Source organism: Neofelis nebulosa, chromosome 4, assembly GCF_028018385.1.
Source record: "Neofelis nebulosa isolate mNeoNeb1 chromosome 4, mNeoNeb1.pri, whole genome shotgun sequence".
NCBI lineage: Eukaryota > Metazoa > Chordata > Mammalia > Carnivora > Felidae > Neofelis > Neofelis nebulosa.
In genome coordinates this window covers 20,452,595-20,477,411 of record NC_080785.1, presented here as the reverse complement: position 1 = coordinate 20,477,411, position 24,817 = coordinate 20,452,595, and the positions used below count along the sequence as shown (strand labels likewise).

The following is a 24,817-nucleotide window of genomic DNA, read 5'->3' as shown; positions in this document are numbered from 1 at the left end:
TCAAAAAAAGATAATAAAAGAAACAAAGATCTGTGGCCCACATATCAAACTAAGTTATTGAAAGGTTTTTAATAAGTGTATCTATCTCATTCCCTGGTTATTGTTGATTTATATCAATCTCATTAGTGCTGTTGGAAGAATAGTAAACGTAGGGATTGTCTTCTGGTGTAGCTTATATTATTGTTGTTGTAACATACTTTAGAATCGATATGACTTTATTTCCGGGCTGTTGGGGGCTCTGTGCCAAATTTAGTTCATTTAAATGAGCTATTTGGAATGTAGTTCTTCAGTGTATAAGTAATTTTATCAGTGAGTACACTTTTAGCTCTATGTAAAAGACAGGTTGAGGGTGACTTAAACAGTGGGTGTTTGTTCTCTCCCCTAACAAGAAGCCCTGAGGTAAGGCAGTGTAGAGTTGGCTGCTTTGGTGGCCCAATGATGTCACAGCAGTAGCCGGCATTTCTCTTGGCTTTCCCTTCCATGGTTGTAAGGTGTGTGAAATATTTGAGTATCTTAGCGTTGTGTAATAATCGGGAAAAGGGACCTGCCTCCTATTAATCTTGCAAGAAAACTGGAGGCCCTTAGGTCTCATTGGTCAGATTTGCCACGGATAAGGCGAATGGAATTACTGGGATTCACTCAAGTGATCAAGACCCACCCAGACTCTTGCAGAGTTCATGCTGCCTCTAAATGGATTAAAATTGGTATGCCAGGGAAAGAGTGAAAGCCTCCTTGGATAGGCAAACAGCAAATCCACTTAGATGGGCTACTGAAATTTGCTATGAAAGTGGTTTCATATTTTCTGTTAGTAACTTGTTTTCATTTCCTCCCTAGTTAGTTAGATGAATGTGCCAGCATATTAACTTGTCTTTTACTGTTTTGCTTTTAAATGAATTTTTAAAAAAAACGTTTATTTTTGAGAGAGAGAGAACGAGAGAGAGCGAGAGAGCATGCCAGCCAGGAAGGGGCAGAGAGAGAGACAGAGGATCCGAAACAGCCTCTGTTCTAACAGCATGGAGCCCGATGGCGGGGCTTGAACTCACGAACCACGATATCATGACCTGAGCCGAAATCGAGAGTCAGACGCTTAACACAGTAAGCCACCCAGGCGCCCCCTTTATGCTTTTAAATTTGATTCGGCTTGATAGAATCTCTGTCTTCACCAGGACTCTGTCTACCAGTGATGATGTTGAAGACCGAGAAAATGAGAAGGGCCGCCTTGAAGAAGCCTATGAGAAATGTGACCGTGACCTGGATGAGTTGATTGTACAGCACTACACAGAGTTGACGACGGCCATTCGCACATACCAGAGCATCACAGAGCGCATTACCAACTCCCGAAATAAGATAAAGCAGGTGAGCCTCCTTCCCTCCTGTGATTGTCGCACCGCATCTACCGTTAGTAGCTTGTAGAGGTGCCACGGTGGTGGTGAATGGCCATAGTGAGTGATGCGTAACGACGCTTTTCGGGAGTTTTGCAAGTGTCTTTGAAAGCCTGGCTGCGGAGGATCACAGAGGGCATCCCAGGCTTGCCTCTTCCCGATGTCTTATCCTTGGCTTCTGCTGCTCCTTCTCCTTGCCGTGTGAAATGGTGTGGAGGAGGTGGCCTCAACATGAAGACACTGAAGGGCCTCTTGCTATTAGAGGCTCCCATTTCTGTGTATCAAATGTATGGCGTCTGGTCCTATCCCACACTGTGTGTGTGTGTGTGTGTGTGTGTGTGTGTGTGTGTGTTGCTGTAGCAGTTGAAAAATTTTTTGAAATTTCGGCTTTCACTGGGTCCCCTCATTTGAAATTGGTTGTGATTTCTATGCAGTCATTGTACATTCTTGGTATGATTTTGAGAAGAAACCCTAACTTACAGATTATTTCAACATGCATTTATGGATACTGGCATTCTTGAATATCGTTCTTCAGTAGTGACGAGCATGTATTAACTTACTTACATTTTGTCATTTTCTTAATATTTTGCAGCAATTTCTTTTCATTCTTTTTTTCTTCCTCCCCATCTTTCTACTTCTTGCCCCCTTTTCTCTCCCCGCCCACCTCCTTCCTTTTGTAGTAGGTCCTTGAAAAACTCTTGGTTCCTGGCTACCAGGTCTTTACTGCCTAAAGGATAAAGTGGGCTCATAAAGGGTATTTTTATATTTGGCCTGAGGGATGAACTGACATGTAGGTGCTGTCACGTCGTCATATGGTTTTGGCCATGTGTTTCGAGGGTCACTCCTTTTAATACCACTCTGATGGCATTAATTGCTACCACTTAGCATTGCTTGTTTGCCAGGCATGGCTATTCCTCACTCAGCAGAGTAGGATGTAAACGCTGGTCTCCCTTTCAGGTCCTTGCTGCTGGTTTTCAGACATCTTTTAAGTGGTAACCTCCCTTTTTGAAATGAGCTGTCTTGTGGAACCCCGATATGTTAGCTGCCTCTTGTTCGGTGTTGGGTGATAGATGCAGGGCCTCATGCTTGATCCCCTCCTTAAAAGCCTGCAGCTGGGGGCGCCTGGGTGGCTCAGTCGGTTGGGCGGCCGACTTCGGCTCAGGTCATGATCTTGCGGTCCGTGAGTTCGAGCCCCGCGTCGGGCTCTGTGCTGATGGCTCGGAGCCTGGAGCCTGTTTCCGATTCTGTGTCTCCCTCTCTCTGACCCTCCCCTGTTCATGCTCTGTCTCTCTCTGTCTCAAAAATAAATAAACGTTAAAAACAAAACAAAAAAAAGCCTGCAGCTGCCCTTCCAGCACCTCTGTGGCCACAGGGCTGCACAGACCATTTGCAGCACTCTGGCTGTGCTGTTGATCGGTCAGGGAATTCCCTGCACTGTGCCCGCCTGGTGGTATCTTCCCCGCCTTGTGCCCGCCCGGGGATATCTAGGCTCCCAGCTTTCCCGCATTTTCTTTTCTGTCTTCTAGGCCTTATGTTATGATTTTCTAAGCAGAGACCTAAATTATTCTTCTAAGAATGTGGTTGATAGTTTCAGCCTCTCTGAGTACCGGTTGAGAACCAGTAAGCTCTTAACCTATTTTGAAGCAATTTGTTGACCTCTTTACCTTGTCAAATTAACTGGGAGTTTTCAAAAGGAATACTATAATTCTTAGCCTTTACAAATGATGAGTTCATCCTATGGATTTATCTGTGAAACTAGGTAAAGCTGTAGATCAGTTTAAAGTAAACTGTAGTCCATTTTGACCCAATACACTAAGCTCAAGAGGAGTCAGAAAATGAATGTTCAGCGGTGCTGACCTTCTGGCTCTGCCCCGGGGAATCCCAGGAAGGGTGAAGGTTTGGTATCTCTGTTTTCTGATTAGTTTGCTTGGCTGAAAGGACTTTGTCGTAATGTCAGGGGAAGCGCTGTAGTGGTTTCTGCTTTGACCCCCTCTCACTTGGACTCGATAGCCTCTTTGCCTAGAGAGTGTTGGCTGGTTTTGAAAAGAGTCTCATCCTGATTATTTCACATTTACTTTAGTGGCCATAGTCTGCCCACCATCCCCATTTTTAAGTACGTTGGGATTTTGAGCGAAAGAAAATAACAAGAAAACTTGGTGTTTGTTACATCAGACAGTTGTCAAAGTAAATGTCACACAATTCTGTTATGAATTAGCTTCAGTATTGGGAAGAGAAAGGGCTAACGCTCTTTTCCAAAAAGCCTCTAGTAATTGATAAGTAAGAGCAGAAAAATGTTGGGGGGAAAAATGAAAGCGAATTTGTTTCTATTGTATAATTCGACAGTTTTATAATGTGAAAGTCCATTTCTTATCACCAAGGAAATGCTGATGTTTTCTTCCGAATCTTTCCCTGTCATTTTTGGTTTTTAATTGTTACTTTGGATTGTATGTAAAATCTCGGTGTATGTAGGTGTGTGTATTTTTAAAGTAAAAGTGGGGATGATTGTATAATCATGGGGCTACATGATTTCACACCCAGCAAGATACTGAGGATGTATAGATGTGAGTTGAAATTTTCTTTCTGCTCTCTGCCAAAAGTAATGAGGATTCGTTCAACAAATACCTGTTGAGTGCTGGCTGTGTGCCTGGTTCTGTTTTAACTGCTGGGGTGACACCAGTGGAAAACACCTGTCCCTGTCCTCATGGAACTTACACGTTACAGGAGGAGATGGAAAAAGAAAGTAGGTGTTATTTAACAGCAGTGATTTAGTCTCTGTATAAAGTGCCTGTTTGGTGCTGAGCGTTGCTCTAGGCTCTGGGGTCTAGAAGTGAATCAAACAAATTCCTGTCCTTGTAGAGTTTACATTCTGCTTTACATTCTAGTCAAGGGAGACCCCACTATAAATTAGTAAAATGCTGTCTAACAGATGGTAAGAAGTGCTGTACTTAAGAATCCAAGAGCAAGGAAGGGAGAATAGAGAGTTGCTGCTTCAGTGGCCTAGCCGGGCAGAGTTCACTGAGGTTACATTTGAGCCAACACCTGCAGAAACTGAGGGAGAGTCAGGAGAAGCGCCTTAGGAAGAAGGCATGGCAGGGGCAGCAAGGTCTTGAAGCAAGAACATGATAGGAGTTTGGGGGAAGCAGTGAGGAGGCCAGTGGGGCTGAAGCAAAATGGGGTGGGGAGAGGTGAGAGTGCTGGACAGAGAGGGCGAGGGAGAGAGAGATAGAGCTGGTGGTGAGGTACAGTGTAGTGGGTCAGGTCACGTGGGGTTTTGGTGCCTGTAAGGACTTTGTTCATAACTCTTTGTGACGGGAGACCACTGTAATCAGCTTTTGAACATAAAACCGGCATGATACAACTAACGTTTTAAAAGGGCTAGCTGCTATTCTGAGAGTAGATTTTGGTGGGGACCAAGGCAGGTGAAGGTGTTCATGTTCACGCTTTTAAAGCTCGAGAACACAGAACTGTTTACATTTCCCACTATGTTCATAGTTTCGTATATGGATTTATATTGGGAGGATCTATGTCCTTGGGGATATTGAGGTGACAGACAGAGTTGACTCTTTTCCCAGGTAGTCAAGTCTATTGGGAATGTTTTTCTAGATTAAAAAATTTACATGTCCATACAAGAGATATATATGATTGATCAGGTTGAGTGATGTGGATAATCAAAATACTTAGGCTACCCTATTATTACTGTTGAACACATAGTGATATCAGTCAGAATGAGATGTTACTGTACTAGAAAACTTCAGAAGCCACAGGTACTGCCAGTGTCTCATAATAATGACTGTTCCAGCAGCGGCACCAAAATAGAGGGATATGAATGGATACAAGCTGGGAACTTGGGTAATGTTTGAATTTGAATGTGATTGTTGGTCTTTGAATTTGAGTGTTTCCTCCATGCTCTACTAGGTAGACGAGAGGACATCAGATTTCTTTAAAGATACTAAGTGTCTGTCTAATGTTTATCACAGAAGCTGGAAGACAAGGGAAAACAGATACTTGTCTCTCTTGTGAGGTGTGCACAAACACTTTACGATTCCCCCCAATTTCAGCTGCTCTGTTGGTACTAGATGAAACTGCTAACTCATTTTTCTTGCCTGTAATTGGAAATAACTATATGTGATTATTCAAATGAAGTTGTTAAGAGCTTAATCATTGAGTAGTGCAACATTCATTACTTAACATTTAAAATAATTTTGTGGCTTTTATATGAAACTATACCTTAAGAGGCAGAATAAGAACAAAGAATAATCTTAATATAGAACATGTCGCAGTAGAGCAACATGGTTGTGGTAGGAAATTGTTTACGGCCCAAACGTGTGATGAAAAAATCCCGGCTGCTTCTATGAGAAAGGGAGAAAGGGTAGAAAGGTGGGCTAAACGGTGGGCAATAATGCGCTAGCATAATTTAAAATGTACTAGGCAGTATTGCGTGTTAATGCGGTCACAAGAACTATGCGCTCATCTCTCCGTTCAGTTTAACTGTATCTGTATTTGTGTACCATGTCAAGACTCTGCAACTTAACGGAAAAGTATTGCCCTCAGAAGGGGTTCTGTGGAGCCTCTCAGAGAATTTAAGACCTTAGAATGGCAGCTAAACCCGCCCCTCCTCCTCCAAAACTAAGGAAACAAAAGCATGGGAATAAAAGTTTGAGGGTAATTTAAAAGTGATCTGCAGTTCTAAAAGGCTTTTAAACAGAACGGTGAGTGGTGTTTCTGTACTTCTTTCTAGGCACTTTCTAGAAGGCTGTGGAAAAAAATGGGTTGGACACAGGTCAGGAGAATACCCATGAACACGCTTATATGTAGATTTATTTATTTATTTATTAAAAAAAAATTTTTTTTTAACGTTTATTTATTTTTGAGACAGAGAGAGACAGAGCATGAATGGGGGAGGGTCAGAGAGAGGGAGACACAGAATTGAAACAGGCTCCGGGCTCTGAGCTGTCAGCACAGGGGCCCGATGCGGGGCTCGAACTCACGGACCGCGAGATCGTGACCTGAGCCGAAGTCGGCACTCAACCGACTGAGCCACCCAGGTGCCCCTATGTAGATTTATTTTTAACTACAGAAGAGAAAGTCTGTTTTGTACTTTCAGAATTAAGAATGACGTTGACTGTTAACATTAGTTTTCACCTACCATCCCTTGCGTAGAACATTTCTAGTCTCTAGTTTCAGTGGGGTGCTTGCGCATTTGTTGTGCTTTATTATAGACAGTTTGCACACTCAAAGGCAGTCCCTCCTCCCATTATCCTTGATCAAAATCAGAAAGACATTGAATTTGATGACTTAAGGCCTGGATCCATCAGCCTCTCGTACATGTATCTCTGTTACTCAGAGGCTCCAGGTAGTTTTCCTCCTGTCTTCATCTTCCCCAAGTCAAGGGTGCGAATAACTCTATTTCTCTGCTTTCTGTATCCTCTCCCATACCCATTCACAGTAACCTCTTGGGGCCTGTTACCCTCATTTTCTCTTTTGCTAATAGTCTCTAATTAGCATGGCTGGAAGTTCTAGTATATTGAAACTGAAATTCTTGCTGTGGCTGAACAGGTGATTAGGAGCAAATGTGAAGTTGCTAGAAGTCTCAGGAAGGAAAGGAAACTTGTGTTTGAAGAAGGATTTCTGTACGTGGGTTTCGATGTCTTGATTTGAATAGCTTGACTCCATGGATTTATTTCAAGAAGAAACAGGAAGATAATTTTTCAATCTTAATTATCCTGATAAATTAAAATAGAATGGAATTAAAATACTGTTACCACATCGAGAAATAAAAGTTTAGATGTACTTTGGTAACTTTCTCACATTTTAGATGATATTCATTGATGGATACAGTCCTGTTTCTCTTCCCTGTATAAAAACATTTATTGAGCTATAATTGACATACAATAAACTGCAGTATTTTAGAAGACAGTTCAGTGAGTTTTGGCAAATGTATATGTCCTAGGATGTGTTCCCATCCACCCCAGAGAGTTCCCCCTTGCTCCTTTGGAGTGAAAAGACTGTGTTCCTCTACTCCTTTCCCACTCCCCTCCACATCCTGCTCCAAACAACTGCTGATTTGAATTCCATCACTACATTAATTTTTGCTTGTTCTAGAACTTCAGTATGTACTTCTTTGTATCTGGCTTCTTTTGTTCAGCATAATGTTTCTGAGATTCTTCATATTTCTTTTCTTTTATTACTGAGTAGTATTAACCCCCTGCCGCCCAAGTTTTAAAATAACATTTCTTCATAACCGTGACTTTCTAATCAAAAAGCTGAGGCCTCGGGGCAATTTAATATTAAAAGTTCTTGTACCTTCTTATGTCTGGAGCTTTGGCTAATAACTCAGTCTAGGGAATAGTTTTGGTGATGTTCATTCTCTACACAGCCTGATGCCGTCTTCCCCACCCCTAAACACAGAGTCTACTTTTCTTTTCCATTTTCTTCCATGTAGTAAGCAAAAATGAGAAGTGAGCAGACTACATTGTATATATCCTGCTGTGAAATGCCCTAACAGTCCTTTTCCCAATCAGAAAGGAGTTTGCCAAGCTTTACTGGCACTAAGTAAGTTTATCCCGAGCCCTCTTGATCAAGAGCCTAGTTGGGTGTTGCACGACATAAAATTTATTTTTAACAATTTCCATAATAACTGTTAGACACCAAAGAAAAATCCGAGAATTACAGAACCCAGGTGATAAAAGTAGACTATCAGAAATCAAATTCTAACAGATTTTAACTAAGGATTTAAAAGAGAATGGATTTAATAGTTGGAGTTCTTAGCCCAGAGACCAAGAGTGCCAAGAGGATCTGGGAATAGCCTTGAGAAATATGTTTAAGAAGTCCAATAAAGGGCATTAAGAGATACACAGTTCCAAAATAAGACCTAGGGATGAAGAGTAGAGCCTGGGGAATACCGTCAGTAATAGTGAAACGACTTTGCATAGCGATAGATGGTAATGACACTTCGTCATGGTGAGCATTTTATAATGTATATGGTAGTCATATCGTTGTGTCATATACCTGAAACCAATAGTACATTGTCAACCATACTTCAATTAATATTTTCAAAAGTCAAAACCGTAAGTGATGACAAAAACCAGTACTTCCCTACCTCATCCTTCCCCAGTCCCACTTCCAAAACTTCAGAGACACTGACTTTTACTCTTAGTAATATGCTTATACTATTCTTGTTTTTTCTACTTTAGACATTGGATATAAGCTTCCAGCTATGGAAGATGAGAATTTAGGTCCCCCTCCCACCCTTTCCCCTGCCCTACTTCATCTTCTTCCCACATCCTCTCTCTAGTTGTATCCTAGTTGTTGGTTAAATAGATGGTGCTCATTTTATTACAGCTACGTGACTATTTCCCTCTGAGCCATCCAGCATACTATTTGTGCCTGTGCGGTTTTGTTGTTGCTGTTTTCCTTGCAGTTAATGCTTGAATCCTCCTGTTGCCTGTCTTCTGCATTGGTTTTCCCCTTTCCTGGATCCTGTGTTTCTGGTCTTCTGTTATTCTCTTGTGTTGATGGAGCACGTTCTTCACTAGCTTGCTGAGGTATGGTGCATCTAAGGTTTATCATTTTGAGAGCTTATAAGTCTGAAAATGTCTTTATTCTTCCCGCACACTTGATTGATAGTTTTTCTGGGAAATAATTCTCTCTCAGGATTTTGAAGCTATATCATTCCTTTGTCTTGTAGCTTTTAGCATTGCTGTTGAGAAAAGTCTGATGCATTCTGATTCATAATGCTTTATATGGATTCTGTCCCTCCCCACTTCCCCCAAAAGCTTTTAAGATCGCCTCTCTATCCCATGTGTTCTCGCACAGCAGGATCACATGTCCTGGCATGGTTCTTTTTTCACTCCATTTTCTTGAACGCTTGGTGTACTTTTTCAGTCTAAAAACACATGTCTTCCGGAACATTTTCTTTTATTATTGTATTTTTCTTTACTCCATTTGTCTCATTTTTCCTCCCCTGGAACTCCTATTTGGCAAATAGTGGACTTCTTGGATCAGTCTCCTCATTTCTTTTATCTTCCACCTTTCGTTTTTTGTTTTATTCTCTGTAGATTTCCTCAAAGTTAGCTTCTGACCTTTATATTGGATTTTTTTCTACCATATTTTAATTTCCAAAGCTGTTTTTATTCTCAAGTTTTTGTGTTTTTTTTTATAGCATCCTATTCTTGTTTCATTGATGTAATATTTCCTATTTTTCCTAAGAGATATTGATTATAGTTTTAAAAAATTTCTGTTCTGCATAGTTTCTGGTGTCCCCTGCCCCGCCCAGTCCCCTCCAGCACTTTTTTCTTTTTGTTTGTTTTGGTGCCTGCCTTTGTGTATTCCAAGCTTTCCTTGGCTGTCTGGTGGTCCTTGTCTAACTATTTGAATGAAAGAGGGAGTCAGTACAAACCTGATTGGAAAGCTCAGAGTATGTTGTGGGCCTTGCCTAGTGATGATTGTGCAGGAACCCAGTAGTTTCCTTGGTGAAACTTCAAGTGTCACTAACTCTGGGTCTTTTCGCCTTGTCATCTTTCCCAGGGAAGGCCATAAGTTTCCTGTGTTGGAGCTAAAATTCGGGCTGAGTGTATTTAGAGGCAACCCTAGCAGGAGGCTGGGTGTCCAGAGCAGGCTGAGGATTTTACTGTTCCATAGGCCCACTTTAATATCATTCTTGTGTTTGCAGTCTGGTGCCTCACACCTTCCCCTTAGTGATGTCTGGCCTGGATCCTTTCTGATTGAGTTTCTTCAGATCATAAGCCTTCTAGTTGGCCAGTGTTTGGGGGGAGGGAATTACCCATCTGTGTGGATTGATGAAGGTCCAGGGCTCAAAATACTCCCTATGGAAGGTGTTGGCCCAGGGCTCTGACTTTCCGTGTCCTCGGCACCTCCTTGTCAGTGGTAGCAAACCCGTCTCCATACTAAGACTTTCAGATCACTCTGCTCTGCTGAATTACCTACATTCCATCTTCCTGCCAACTTGAAAAGTTTTGTTACCTTCTTATATACCATTCCCGCCCCCCCCCCCCCGTTCTCTTTTCTAGATGCTTTATGATTAGCAAAAAAAAAAAAAAAAAAAAAAAAAAAAATCACTTAGGGACTGCAGAAAGGGGAAGGAAGGAGTGGAGGTAATTAGCACTGTCTTTGGTAGTTTTTCAAAAGGGTCCATGACTCCTTCCAAAGCGAATAATCATTCCACTGTGCTTATCAGGAGAGATTACAGAATCTCTTTATTTAGGGTTCTTTTTACATTGGAGAGTTTCATAAAAGTATGATAGGTGTATTGTCCTAAAGTTATTGGGATAGAGTAGATGCTTTCTCAGCAGAGAAATGTTTCTCAAGAAACATTCTGATCTTAGCATTCCATCTTTATATTTTCCTTGTTTGTCGGAAAATGTTAAAATTTAGTTTTATAATCACCAGAAGCATAGTGTTCATGAGTGTGTGCACCACCACACCAGATCTTGTGGAAGACAAATTTTCAATGGTCAGAAACGTGGTAGACTTTCTGGGCTGATGGAAATGTCTTATACATGATGGTTTGGATTATACAGGTGTCTTACATTTGCTAAAATTCATCAAATGGTATAACTGACATGTATTCATAAATTTTACCTAAAACAAAAACCAAATTAAACAAATACTGAATTCGAATTTAAAAATACATGTGAGGACTGTCAAAAGTACATGAGAGTAGTTCTGTGAATTGTGAAAGGTCCTGATTCTTTTTATTTCATGTTGTAAAAATTGAAAAGCCTTAATTATGAACATGAAAATGTGCTCATCATGTACATCGTGACTACCTCCTGCTCCTTCTCCTCCTGTTCTGTCGAGCTGTGCCGTACTGGTCACTAAGCTAGATCCATGAGAATGTTTGAGATTGTCTTATTTAATATCTAAAAATCCTTGATATGTCCTAGTGCTTTTATTTTGAGATTGTCTCTGGACGTGTCTCCTCTTTTCTGGAAAGTGGGCTTATTTTCGTGTTAGTTGAGATGAATGCACAGTTCACTGGCTGTAAGCTTCAGCTGAAGTTGTGGATCTAGGGTGGTCCAAGTGAGCTGTCTGCTCAATAAGAAACATGCAGAGAAGAATTGGGAAGGAATGAGCATGGACTCGATCAGTCATTCCCTTTTAGATAGTTTAACATCCGTGGGTTCTTCCTGTCTTCAGAGTGCTGTATATCCTAAGTAGCTTCTTCCAGATTCACTCAAAGGTAGGTTAGGAGTAGTTTTCTCATTTCACAGGAGAGCAGATACACACAGAGGTGGAGACCCCCATCCATGCGAGTCAGTGTCAGAACCAGGATTAGAATTTTGCAAGCCAGCCAACCACGGGGAACTAGTGGGAGGGGGAATTGGGAACTGTTACTTCTAGTGACACTGATAGTGAAAACTACTAACCAGATTATAGGTTTAGGATGGCAAGACTCTGGACTGACCCAAGGTTGAATCTGTTTATCGCAGGTGAAAGAGAACCTGCTTTCTTGCAAGATGCTGTTGCACTGTAAACGGGATGAGCTCCGGAAATTGTGGATTGAAGGAATTGAACACAAGCATGTCCTGAACCTGCTGGATGAAATTGAGAATATCAAGCAAGTGCCTCAGAAGCTGGAACAGTGCATGGCCAGCAAGCACTATCTCAGTGCCACCGACATGCTGGTGAGAGAGCTGCCTGTGCGAACGGTCATTTCTGCTAAGATAGGAAAGCCCTTGCTCTTGTTCTCTGACCGCTGTCTTTCACGTAGCACATTACAGACCGCCTCTTGGGATTCACAAGCCCTTGTAGGTGAAGCCTGACCGGTTCTCTTCCTGATTTCAGTGTTGGAAGTGGTAGGCGATTATTTATGCGTTATCTGCCTTTGGAACAATGGCAAGGTGCGTAATGCTAAGAAACTGGTGCCTAGATCACGTTGGCATGGTAATGAAGATGTTTGAATTTCAGAGGAAGGTGGCTAATGAATCCTATTTTATTTTATTTTTTATTTACTTACTTTTTTAAAGTAGGCTCCATGTCCAATGTGGGACTTTAACTCACAACCGCAAGATCACGAGTTGCATGCTCTACCAACTGAGCCAGACAGGCACCCCTAGTGAATCCCATTTTAAAGAATGAAATCTGTATGAGAGACAACTTAAGGATATTTACGGACTTCACGTTCCACAAATTCTTTGAAGGGATTGTTATGTGAGGGCTTTGTTTTTTCCTTTAAACCGAAGAGCAAGAAAATAATTTTGGAGCAATAATTCTGGAAGCGACTTTGTCAAGCAAGCATACTCCACAGACTAGCCTTAAGCCTCTGAGTCATTCTGTTACTTTTTTTGTTTTTTTTAAAGTAAGCTTTACACCCAGCATGGGGCTCAAACTCCCAGCCCTGAGATCAAGAGTCACATGCTCTACTGACTGAGCCAGCTGGACGCTCCCATTCTGTTACTTTTTGAATTAGAAATGAAAATTCAGAGAATGTTGTTACTGGTGGTCCATGTGCTGAGTGTCAAGAAGATGAATAAAAAATAATACACATCCCATTTCCTAACAATCCTAACTTTCCCAGGGCTGGTGGCTCTTAGAGGGCTGCTCTATCTACCCCCCACCCCCGCCCCCCCGCCGCTTTCCACATGACCACCCCACTGCCGGTGTTACTCGAGCTGCCTGGGGACTACAGAAGCCCACCATAGCAGGTGACTGCATTTGGTTCCTCTTTTCCACAGTAGGTGAGAGTCCCCTGTCTTTGTTTCACTGAGTTAGATTGGCTGTAACACTGAAAAAAACACTGAGACGACTTGGTGGGAGAAGCAGGATAAATCTTCCAAATGGTTCCAATTTAGATTTTCAAAAAGAATTACGCTGTAAGTCCTTCATGAGAACCTGTTAAGGGAATTCGGTCGCTAAGATGTGAGATACGCTGTGATATTCTGTCGTATATTGAAACCTGGTGTATGATAGGAGTAAACAGTAAGCAGTCGCTGTAACCAGTCAGCTAACAGGACAGGAGGAGATGTGGAATGCCACCTGTGTGTTCTCTCTGCCTGTTGTCCTCACTGTCCTCTTGCAGACTGTTGCTTTCACAAGTGGGTGGGGTTTGGGTGTTTGGGGGAGGAGAAAGGGTGTGGGCTGTGGCCAACGTCTTTCCAGCTTTGCGGAGGAAAATTTCTTTTAATTAAAACGTGCAGGGACAGGGATGCCTGGATGGCTCAGTCAGTTAAGCATCCGACTTTAGCTCAGGTCATGATCTCACGGTTCATGGGTTCGAGCCCCATGTTGGGCTCTTTGCTGACAGCTCGGTGCCTGGAGCCTGCTTCGGATTCTGTGTCTCCCTCCCTCTCTCTGCTCCTCCCCCTCTTGTGTACTCTCTTTCTCTCAAAAATAAATAAATAAACTTAACCCCCCCCCCCCCCCCCCCAAAGAAAACATGGATAGGGTCCAGATTGGGCCAGCTTGAATACTATGATTGTCAGTTCTAACTAAAATCATGTGGTTGGGAGGAGTGGGGTGGGAAGGAGGAGCATTTACCTCCAGAAAGGGGTGAGTATATGAGCTGTGTTGCCCAGAAGTTCCTTTTTTTCCTTGTTTGTCATTGTTTATACATAATGGACACTAATATTTTGTCAGAGGTATTTGAAATATCTTCTCCTAGTTAGTGGTATATATTTTTGCTTTATGAAGCCCTTTGTTACAAAGAAGTTTTGAAATTTAATGTGGTAAGATTTCTTTCTTTTTTCCTTTATCTGATTTTTAAGAAAAATTTTTTCTATCCCAGTGTCCTCTAGAGAATCTACTATGTCTTCTTTAATTCATTTGGACTCTGTTTCCATATATGGTATAAACTCGGGATCTAATTTTATCTTCTATGTAAAAAGCCACTTAGCTCAGACCATTTGCTAAATTTATTTCCTACTGACTTCTAATGCCATCTTGGTCACATACCAAGTTTTCACGTATGCATGGGTCTGTTTCTGAGCTCTTCATTTTTATTAATTGGTCTTGTCTATATCTGCACTGAAACCATGCTGTTTTAATTACCGTTATTTTATGATATAGCTTGATAGCAGGTGGAGACGTTCCCTCACCTTGCTTGTCAAAACAGACAGAACTGTCTGTTCTATTCTTGGCCCTTTACTCTTCCGTATGAATTTTCGTATCAGCTTGTCACATTCTGCAAGAAGCGTCATGAGACCGATTCATTGTAAGCATTTCATCTTCATATTACCGAGTCTTTCAGTGAACAGGATAGACCTCATTTATTGAGATCTTCATTTATGCTCTATATAATAATGCTTAGTAATATGTTCCTTAGCGGTATTAAATATATCTTATTGCTGGCTATCATATTTTTTAACAGTGGCGCTTTATTAATAACAATTTTTAGTTATTTGTTAGTGATGAAGGGATGTGATAGATGTTTAATTGATCATATGTCCCTGAATCTAATCCCAGTCCTGTCTGCCTGGAAAATGATTGATTGATTGATTGATTGATTAGCTCAGATTTCTTTAGCTCTCTGAATGTCCCAGGTGATTAGGTGCTTTTTCCAAAAAATTAGACATTTGTTTTTATCGTGGTTGAGAATACTTGACTTGAGTAGATGCCTTTTTTTGTTTGTTTGTTTCCATAAGCTGCATGTACTTCCTTGTAATACAATTGCTTTTGTTTGTATGGTAGGTCATTGAGGGCAAGGGCTATATCTTATTTATTTTTGTCTGCCTTGTGCTGAGCACCTTGGGCCTCATATAGTCAGGGTTCACAGATCGTTAGCCAGATGGGTAACCATGTGAAAGACTTTAATAGAGGAAAGAGGTGTTTCCTCTCTAGGGTCTCTGGTCTGATTTTTTCTTTGGGTTTGGTGTTTGTCTTAATGACAAAGTCTTCCAGTTTCCAGCCTTTCCCTTTAGCAATATTTGAGTGAACAACAAAAAACAATAATTACACTAGCAGCCAATATGTACTGAGTATTCGCTATGTCATTACATTTAAGAAGCACATTTGTTAACGCATTTAATTCTGACAGTGACCCTATGAGAGATGGGTTTCTGATGTGCTCTCCATTTTTCCGACGAGGTAGTCGCTTTGTATGATCTGAGGAGCTGGAGCATCCTAATGTACAATGAAGATTTCATGAAGGTAGGATTAAAGGTGTGCTTAAAAGGTTGGAAATTTCCTTCAATTTGGCCTTTTGTATATGAGTGAATAGTAAGGGCTATAATTGCTCTTTCATTGGACTTGATGTGAAAAAATACTCACATTTCCTTTCCCCGTGGCTATGTGCTATTAGAAGTAAAATCTACTTAAGGCATCTCGAGGGTCAAAATGAAACATGCTTGCTAAAAGACGTCATAGGAAAGTGAAGACAAAAAATCAAGTCTTTCAAAACTCTCCGATTTCCTTGGATCTGTTTATCAAAAGATTTTGCATTTCCGTTGTAAGGCAGGTGCAGACACCCAGGAGTGTAATCCCTACTCAGGTTCATAAATCCAGAGTAAATAAATCAGTGGTGACCCATGGCCCTTGTCAGCCCCTGCAATTCCTACTTCACTGTCACACTGGTCTGATAGCTAGAGACTTGGCCTCTAGATGGGATATCTATTTCTTCTTTTGATATGATAACCTGAGTATTGCCTAAAATAATTATATTGTCATGACAGGGACTGTCTGCAAATAGGCATGGCCTTTTGTTTCCTTCTTCAAGGTAAACAGCTGCTGTTAGCTCATGAAAGGCTAAAAGTGGTCCAACAAGAAGCCTGCATCCGTCACATTGAAATCAGAGACTTGATTAATATTGTAGCCTGTAGCTTTGCGATATGTATGGTTTAAATTAGACCTCTGCAGTCATTGTGCTGGGTTGATGCAAGCACATTAATGACATAATTTCTGGTTGCTGCATCACATTTCTGCAGTCTGTCCTTTGTATTCCACTCACATTAATTGAAGTAATTTTGCCAGTGAAGCGTGTTTCAAACCTCTGCATTTAAATTGAAATTTTAATTCCCTTATTGTCTTGAAAAGACGGCTGAAGATGCCTTGTTACAGGTTTCATTATCACTCAGAACACTCCAGCTGCTGGTTCTAATGTACAATGACTGATTAATTCCGGGAAGAATTATTAATATAAGAACAGCAGCTTCTTCCCAGTGGCATGAGCTAACCAGGAAGGTATTTGATGATAGTTAATATTTTTATGAACTTTTTTAAAGGAAAATTTATGTGGAAGTCTGCATCACACGAAAACTGCACAGATGAGCTTTGAAAACCACTTACCCAAGTTCTGATTTATCAACCCATAGAAGTCGACTCATAATTGCATTCAGTCAGTGGAAACTAAGCCAGTGTGGGTAGTTTTGAACCACTTGAGCTGACCGTCACAAGGCCTGGGACTACATTTTTTTCATTTTTAAGTCTTCCTGAGATTGTAGAGATTTTGGATGTCTCTTGTTTTTCTATTTATAGTTTTTTAAAAAAAATCATAGCTGTGTACTAAGATAAGGATTATTATAATAACTACTTAGATTTATGTAGTCGCCTTCTGCCCAGAGAATCCCACGTGCTTTGAGAGAATAGTATGGTGGAATTATATCACTTACACTGAAAATGTGGCCACATCGGGCATAAAGGGAGTAAGGCAGCAGTTTAATCTCATGGTTTTCTAAGCTCCTATAATAAAAATATACTTCTAATGGTTTCAGCTTACAAGAGCCTTCGCATTAGTTGTATAACAATCAAGGTCGTGAATGTTAGTGTGGGTCAGATGGACCTGTGTTTGGGTCCTGGCTTTGACTTTTACTAGCTGGATCACTTGGGGCTAATTATTTGACCCTGCCGAAAGTTGGGAGTTGAGAATTACATCTACTCCCAAGGATTGTTGAAGGGATTAAATGAGATACTAAGCTATTTATATAAAGTACACGCAGTATACACAGTAAGTGCTTAGAAATGTTATTTATAGTGAATTGATTACTTTAATGGATACTGTAAGAAGGGTAATGGTGATTGCTCCCACGTGAGAAGTTTGCAAAGTGTTCGGAAGTGGACTTGTTCTGAACTGTTGAGAGTTGGAGTAGGGCTGGCTAGGTTAGGCATTATGGATTCCTTCTTCCCTTAAATGGACATCTATCTAAATGAAAGACTACCCCACATTTTATGTAGTCCAAGGAGTTCCTGCAGGCCTAGATAAGATTTTTCTCTGAAAACGGGTGCCTGGCTGGCTCAGTTGGTGGAGCTTGATGTCAGGGTTGTGAGTTCAAGCCCCACATTGGGTGTAAAGATTACTTAAAAATAAAATCTTAAAAAAAAAAAGATTTTTCTCTGAAAACAAGGCTAGTCTGATCTAACACATGCACAGAAGGATGATCAGGACCCCAAAGTTCTTTCCCATATATTTGGGATTTGACATGGGCAAATTTCAGATTCTGTGTCAATCACCTTTTTGGCTTACTTCAACGATATGTTCATAGCAATGCAATTTGTCAGTAAACTATCTAGGATCAGTTTGTTGCAGAATCGACTCTTAGGTAACTAAGTGTGTTTTTCTGCTAGTATTGTAAGTAGATATAAGCCAGTTCACTATTGGAGGGTACTTATCAATAATGTTGATTGTAGTGTTATAAAGTAGTTGATGTTAAGCTATTTTTTTCTGTCAGTGCTTAGATGGCAGGACCAGTGGACCAGCAAGCTTGTTCTTTATGCTGCCATTAGAACTGTGTCATTAGCAAATAGACAAATTCTTCTTTTCTCATATTATGGGCAGGGAAGGGGTGATCATGCATCTACTATCAAATGATTAATGCACAAGAAAGAAAAAGGGGGCAAAGTGTACATCCCTTTCGTCTGATCTGAGAGTTTCTAAGATCTCCTAGGGCTGTTTTTTCTCATTATGACTGTGGGAATGGTATTGAGGTGAAAACTCTATAAATATCGAGAGCTGGAACATTCTAGTGAACTTATTGGACTTAACCTGAAAGTGGTAAGTGACTGCAAAAATGTTTCAATATTCCATATAGATTTCTCTACACATTAAAAAATATATCCGTGATCAATAATGAAATAGCCACCATTAAGCCCATCTATTTCCAGTGTAGAATATTGATTTGAAAGACCATTGCCAATATTCTGTACTAATAACAGGAAAGAATCGGGCACATGTTTTGGTAGACTTAACAAAGAATGGTATGATGCCATTGTCGATGACTTCCGGTTGCTGGGAAATATATCTGAATGTGTGCCCTTAACCTTGAAGGAGCTTACATGCTAATAGGGAGAGACAGTGAACAAATAAAGAGTCTCATATCACGATGAGCATAACAAGAAAGTGGGGATCAGGAAAATTGGGGATGGAGGTAGGGTAGTATGGTTTGCTCTATAAATAAGGTGGTCAGCTATAGCTGCTTCTAGCTGCATTTGGGACCCCTTCAGGCCTTCAAACGCCTACATCTGATCTTTTCAGAAAGATTTAGGAAGAGCTGAAAATAAAGGTATTAAACAAGAAATCTTGGTAGTTGTCTAAAATTAAATGAGTAGGCCTAATGTGGCAGCTTTATTTTTTTCCTGGAGAGTAAAAGCACAGGGCTTGTAAACAATTATTTGTGTTCGTGTCCAATGCCCTTTTTTATTTATATTTGTTTTTGAAGGCTAGGGTAGCACACTGTTTGAAAAGCACCCGGTCATTGTATTAGCTTTCCTTCCCTTTTACTTTGTTCTTTTATCTGCTCTTCTTTGCCTCTTTTATTTTAAAGCAAATAGAAATTTTGTTATATTACACTAAACCTCATAAGGTTCAGCAGTTTTCAGTTGACTCGCTTGGCTGTAGGGCAGTGATTCCCAAACTCTGCACATTAGGGACCTTCTTGAAGAAATCTAAAGCCCAGGTCCCACCCTACACTGATGACATTGAAGTCTCTGATGGTGGTACACTGCCTTCAGTAATTTGACATTCTTCAGGTGATTCCATTGTACAGATAAATGTGGAACTGTAGATCTCGGGTATACCCTATGCCACTTAACAGAGTAAAACTAGTTGTCCTTGGTGTCTTTTGATACCAGTTTTGAGGGGTTAGAAACCAAGTACGAGTAAAACCTTGGACTGTGAGTTACGTGTTCTGTGAGTGTACTGCAAGATGAGCAAACATTTCTAATAAATTTTAACTTGATCAATGAGTGATGTCTTGCAGTATGAGTCGTACGTGATGCTGAATGTCACACGATCACACCTGAGCCAGGGGTTCTTGAAATCTGCTTTGATATAAAAGTGCTTTGGATTATAAGCATGTTTCCCGAAGGAATTGTGCTCACAAACCAAGGTTTTACTGTGTTTGCACAAGACAGACTTTGCACAGTGATTGGTACATTTTTGTAGAAATACTGCAGTGTGAAGTTGCTTTGTTGCCATCCTCTGTTGCAGGTTTTGGGTAGGGCTGACAAGTATTGGGCCCTTACTCTGATTTTATAGCCTGATTATTTGGTCAGTAGGAATGGTGTTGAGTGGTTAAATTAGATGCTCTCCAGGTTTGGGTGGACTTGAACTCTTCAGGGCTGCCTTCTTGGTGCTCTGCCTGCTGCTTTCTTCCTGTGGTTTCTTATTGGAATTGCACTGGGATTTCATGGGTTGAAATTGGGGCACAGATTTACTTACTGACGAGTGGTGGCTAGGTACATCGGTGGTGTAGTGCAGACAGAATGGATTTGGAAGCCAGACGTTCTTAATTCTAGTCCTGACTCAACAACTCCCTAGTTCGGCGAGCTTAGACAAATCACTGTCTCTCTCTGTTATGTAGTATTCTCTTCTCTAGGGTGGATCTACAAATACCCTATCCAGATTGTAGACATGCTGTGAGAATAAAAGTGAAATTTGGTAAGGTTACAGTGCTTTGTAAAATATAAGGCAATAGACAAATTTAAGAAGGTGTAAGTAGCGTCATCATCACTATGACAAAGTGCCAGGTAAGAGAAAAGCGGTCATCTATCACCTGGGACTTGTTTATACCGAGAAGCCTTTCTCTCTCTCCTGGTGCAACCATCACTAATGCATTAATCAGATCACCTGTGTGCACATGCCCTTTTATATACTTTCGCCCCGTATGAGGAATAAACTAAGGCAGGAATAATACACGAGGCCTTTGCTGACCTCCTCTGTCATATTCCAGGTTTCAGCCTCACATATGGACTTCCTCAAACAGGTTTCTGTTTGGTCATTGTGTGGCCAGATGGGGACCCTATATATGTATAAGTAGCTGCAGGTGACGACGCATGTTGATGGGAGCCCTCTGTCTCAACTTGACGATGACTGGGGAAGGTGGATCAGTAGCTTTTGCTTGGCTTGACCAGATAGGAGCTTGTTGAAGTATGTTTTCTCTGTGATTTATCCCAGTACTAATTACTTGTTGTTCCTAGCTCTTCCTCTCACATTCCTTTGTGGGATTTTAACAGTTGATGTTAGTAAAGAATTGTGTAAGTGCTGGGCATTAATAATGGATTGGGAATTTGTCTTGATTGAAGTGTGAGCCTGACGTGACTCTCAGAGACCTCCTTTGCCAACTCCTAAGATAATTGTTCTGTAACTTGTTCTTGTCCCAGAATAACAAAAAGATGACAGAAGTAAGTGGCTTTGGGACCCTTGTCAAATGAGGATGTCTTTCCTAGTGGTCTCTTCCCTTGTATTTTGGAGTAGGAACCTAGGATTTAGTGCTGTCTTTATGGAGCACTGATGGGAACTGAGAATTGGAGGGACCATTAGATTAGGCACAAAGAAGGATTTTTTTTTTTACAGTTTATGTATTTATTTTGAGAGAGCGAGAGAGACAGACAGACAGACAGACTGAGCAGGGGAGGGGCAGAGAGGGAGACAGAGAATCCCAGGCAGGCTTTGTGCTGTCAGCACAGAGCCTGATGTGGGGCTTGGACTCAAAAACTTTGAGATCATAACCTGAGCTGACACCAAGAGTCAGACGCTTAACCATCTGAGCCACCCAGGCTCCCCATTGGGGTGTGTGTGTGTGTGTGTGTGCGCACGCGCGCACACACAATCTTGCCCATAAGCAATTGACATTTTAACTTTCACTTAAGGTGTTAGGTATGTTTAATTTCATCAGGAAAGTAATTATGAACTGATCTGTTGTAAGTTGATTTAGAACAAATAAGGCTCCAAATTTGGCATTATATGTTAGAAGCCCTAAATATGTGCATTACTTTGGACTTGGAATTCTACTTCTAGAATGGTAAGAGTTAAGCATTTTAATTATGTGATAAAAAATCTATACAAGGATAATTATCACAGAAAGATTTGTGAAAGTAAAAGAATATAGCAACTACTTTGTATGGGGAAGTGGTTTAAATCATTTGGGGAATATTCATTTTATGGAGTAGTATGAATGCTAAAAATATATTTGGTAATGGGCAGATGTTCCCAATGTATTGCCAAATGGAAAAAGCCTATTTAAAAATAATAATACTTTTTCAAAACTTTGTATGGAAATCGTTTGGAAGGAATCAGATTAAAACATATTTTACCTGAGTAGTGAAATGTGGACCATCTTTTTCCTTTGGGATTTTGTGTTTTTGAGTTTTCTTGATCATGTATTTTTATAATTGGGAATTAAAAATAAAGGTTAAGAAAAATACATTCCTGGGCCTTAGGCCTCACTCTTTTTTTTTTTTTTTTTTTTTGGTTTCCTTAATCTGTGAAATTGGGGTAGGACTCCAGTCCTGACAGCCTTTAAATGTCTCTTGTAATAGAAAACTCAACATTTCATTTCTCAGATACTGTCATTCTTTTAGACTTGGGCTTATGGAATATCTTAGATCTGACCACCCCTACTTGACAAGAGGAAAAAAACCCCCAAAGATGTCTGCTTAAATTTTGGGAATTATTTGTGGTAGAAGGCCCTGATGTTTAAGAAAAAACGAAAACCAAGAAGTTGGGGGGATCCCCAAAGAAGACTTAAGAAAGAGCTTAGTCAAATGGTATGCTTTTAAACCAAGTCTATGTGTCACAGCAGTGGTAGGATGAGCTCTTTGTTAAAATCAGAAGTCACATTTGATCTCTTGTGAGTTTTGTTTTCTAAGATAGTTGTGAAGATAGTTTAAAGAAGAAATTCACAAGTAAATGGGCTTTTCTTTGACAGCACTTTATCTTACAGGCCCCCCCTCCGCTCACTCACTTATCAATAACTTCATCTCATTTGCTGCATCCTGTAAATTCCATTAGCTCCCCGGCAGTCTATTGCATTAAGCCTTTACTACCTAATATCACCTCATTTACATTGACACATGCTTGACCTCAGCCCTTCTCCTCTCTTTGCTAATGCACCAACAAGCACTGATATCTCTCTGGAGCATTATCATTTGGCTGTTAGCACAACTAATAACAGCCCTTCATTTGAACTGATGAAGGTTTATTAAATAAAAACATGTAATAACCCTAGCAGTAATGAAAGCAGAATGGAAGTAGACAGCATCCTGTTTTTAATGGTGAGAGCATATGCTGAGTCTGCATTATAGGTATCGGGTTTCTGGAGGGAGAAGGGGCACCTGAATGGGGCTGATCAATATTCTGTTCACAGATGACTTCAAGAATGGGCATTTTTGATTGCCGGATTGGATCACTGGGTTGGCTGCAGGCTGAGGACTTAGGGTGGGAAAAAGTGTTCATGCTCCAGGCGCTTGGCCTTGCTCCTGTGATGCAGCTTTCTTGGGAAGTCTGTCTTAAGTTCCAACTGTCAGTAGCTCGGAGGCCTGCAGGCTGTGGCAAAGCAGAACCCTAGGGAGCCAAATCTTCTCCAGTAAAGCTGGGATCAGGGATTCTGTTTTTCCTATAGATCCCTGAAGACTCCTCTAAGCCTTGCAGGCATTCCCTTATTCTGCTTTCTATGCCCCTTACCCTGCCTCCCGACTTCCCTCCCCCGCTCCCCTAACCATTTTTGTATGAAGAGCAGTCTAAGCCATCTTCTGCATATGTCCCCTGTGGTGGCTGCTGTCACGTTTTAAACACAAGCCGAGTGGAGGTTGTTACTAAGTTTATATTTAACAGGATTTTGATCAGCAAAATCCTTTGGGGGGTCACATGTTTGTGGTTTTATGTCGCGCACACATATATAATATTCTGCCAGTTGAAATTTTCCTAGATTCTCTGTTGCAGTTAACCCTATAGAACACAGGGTTCCATCAAGGCCGCAGTGTTCTACAAACAGCACTGTGATGTCCTAGATGCACCAAAGCTTTCAGATCTCCTAAAACTGTTGGATTAAACCATATGAAACAGCCAATACTGGATCAGGTTCCGATTTCAAACTAATACATGAAAAAGACTGTGATTTTGTTTGGGGGAGGGGCTTAAAGCTGTGTGTTGTTGTTGTTTTTGTTGTTGTTTTGGTTTTTGGGTTTTTAAAAATTTCTGTCTGATAACCAAACTACTGCTTTGGGCACTGTGGTATAGCAAAATGACAATGTTTGGTAAGTGATTGATCTGGAGTTCTTGGTGATAAACATCTCTCCTGCTTGTGTAAAGGTGGGGTTGGCTCATTCTGCGTCCAGAGGAATACTTCTTATGCCCATCTAGGACTCCTTGAGCCCTCTATGTGGATACTTCTGGGTATAGGGCTGTCTTGAGGAGCAGGGCTGAAGCCACCACAGGTTGCCTTCTAGCAGCTCAGGGGCCCAGGTGGCAGCTGGCCAGTGGCCTGGGCACCAAGTAAATGTCAGATTCCAAGGCCTGCTTCTTTTGTTGCTCATAGCCAAGGTTTTTTGGCGTTCTTAGTTGAGTCTGTTCAGCAGGTTTAACTCGTGGTGGTATAGGAAGGGAGAGGGTATCCATTCTCTGGAATAGCCTAATTTCATATCTAAAAAGATACACATCTGTATGTTGAGCCAAGGCAACATTTGCGGAATGGTTATGTCTTAACTCGAAAAGTACTTCCTTAAGGGAGGCATACAGACCTATTGAAAAGTGATAAAACATTTTGGAACCATTTAATTATGAGAGTCCTGAAGGAAATACTTGTTCTAGGCTCAACAGTGGCAACACATTTGCTTTCTTTAGGGAACATTATTGCCAAAATAAGCATTTTCCTTAGCTGACAGGTGGTTTAGTTAGATGGCTACTAATGTCAGTTGCCATTGTGTCTCTCCTCTCCCCCAACTGAAATAATAATATAAAAATGATAATAAACCAGTCTTTCTTCAGTGAAGCCAACTGAATGTTGAGAATGGCCAACTTTCCTCCAAAACATTTCAAGTGGTTCATATTAAAGCACAAAACTAGATCTTTTTACCTAATCAACTTGAGTGAGGCTAGCAGAAGATGAACACTTAACTATGAAACAATAACTTCCTACTTTAAACTAGAAGGAAACTGAAGGGTACCTGGGTGGCTCTGTCGATTAAGCATCCGACTTTGGCTCAGGTCATGATCTCGTGGTTCATGAGTTTGAGCTCTGCGTTGGGCTTTGTGCTGACAGCTCAGAGCC

At 40.9% G+C, this 24,817-nt stretch overlaps 1 protein-coding gene across 3 annotated transcripts in view; it reads left to right on the top strand.

Moving 5' to 3' along the window:
- EXOC4 (exocyst complex component 4) overlaps positions 1–24,817 on the top strand; it is a 761,449-nt gene that overhangs the window by 22,701 nt on the left and 713,931 nt on the right. For 2 of the 3 annotated variants that reach the window (XM_058728676.1, XM_058728679.1), the window contains exons 2-3: positions 1,167–1,356; positions 11,834–12,028. In XM_058728676.1, coding sequence (XP_058584659.1) covers positions 1,167–1,356; positions 11,834–12,028 — 385 coding nt within the window. The remainder of the gene's footprint in view (positions 1–1,166; positions 1,357–11,833; positions 12,029–24,817) is intronic. The other variant, XM_058728677.1, reaches the window with a different exon arrangement.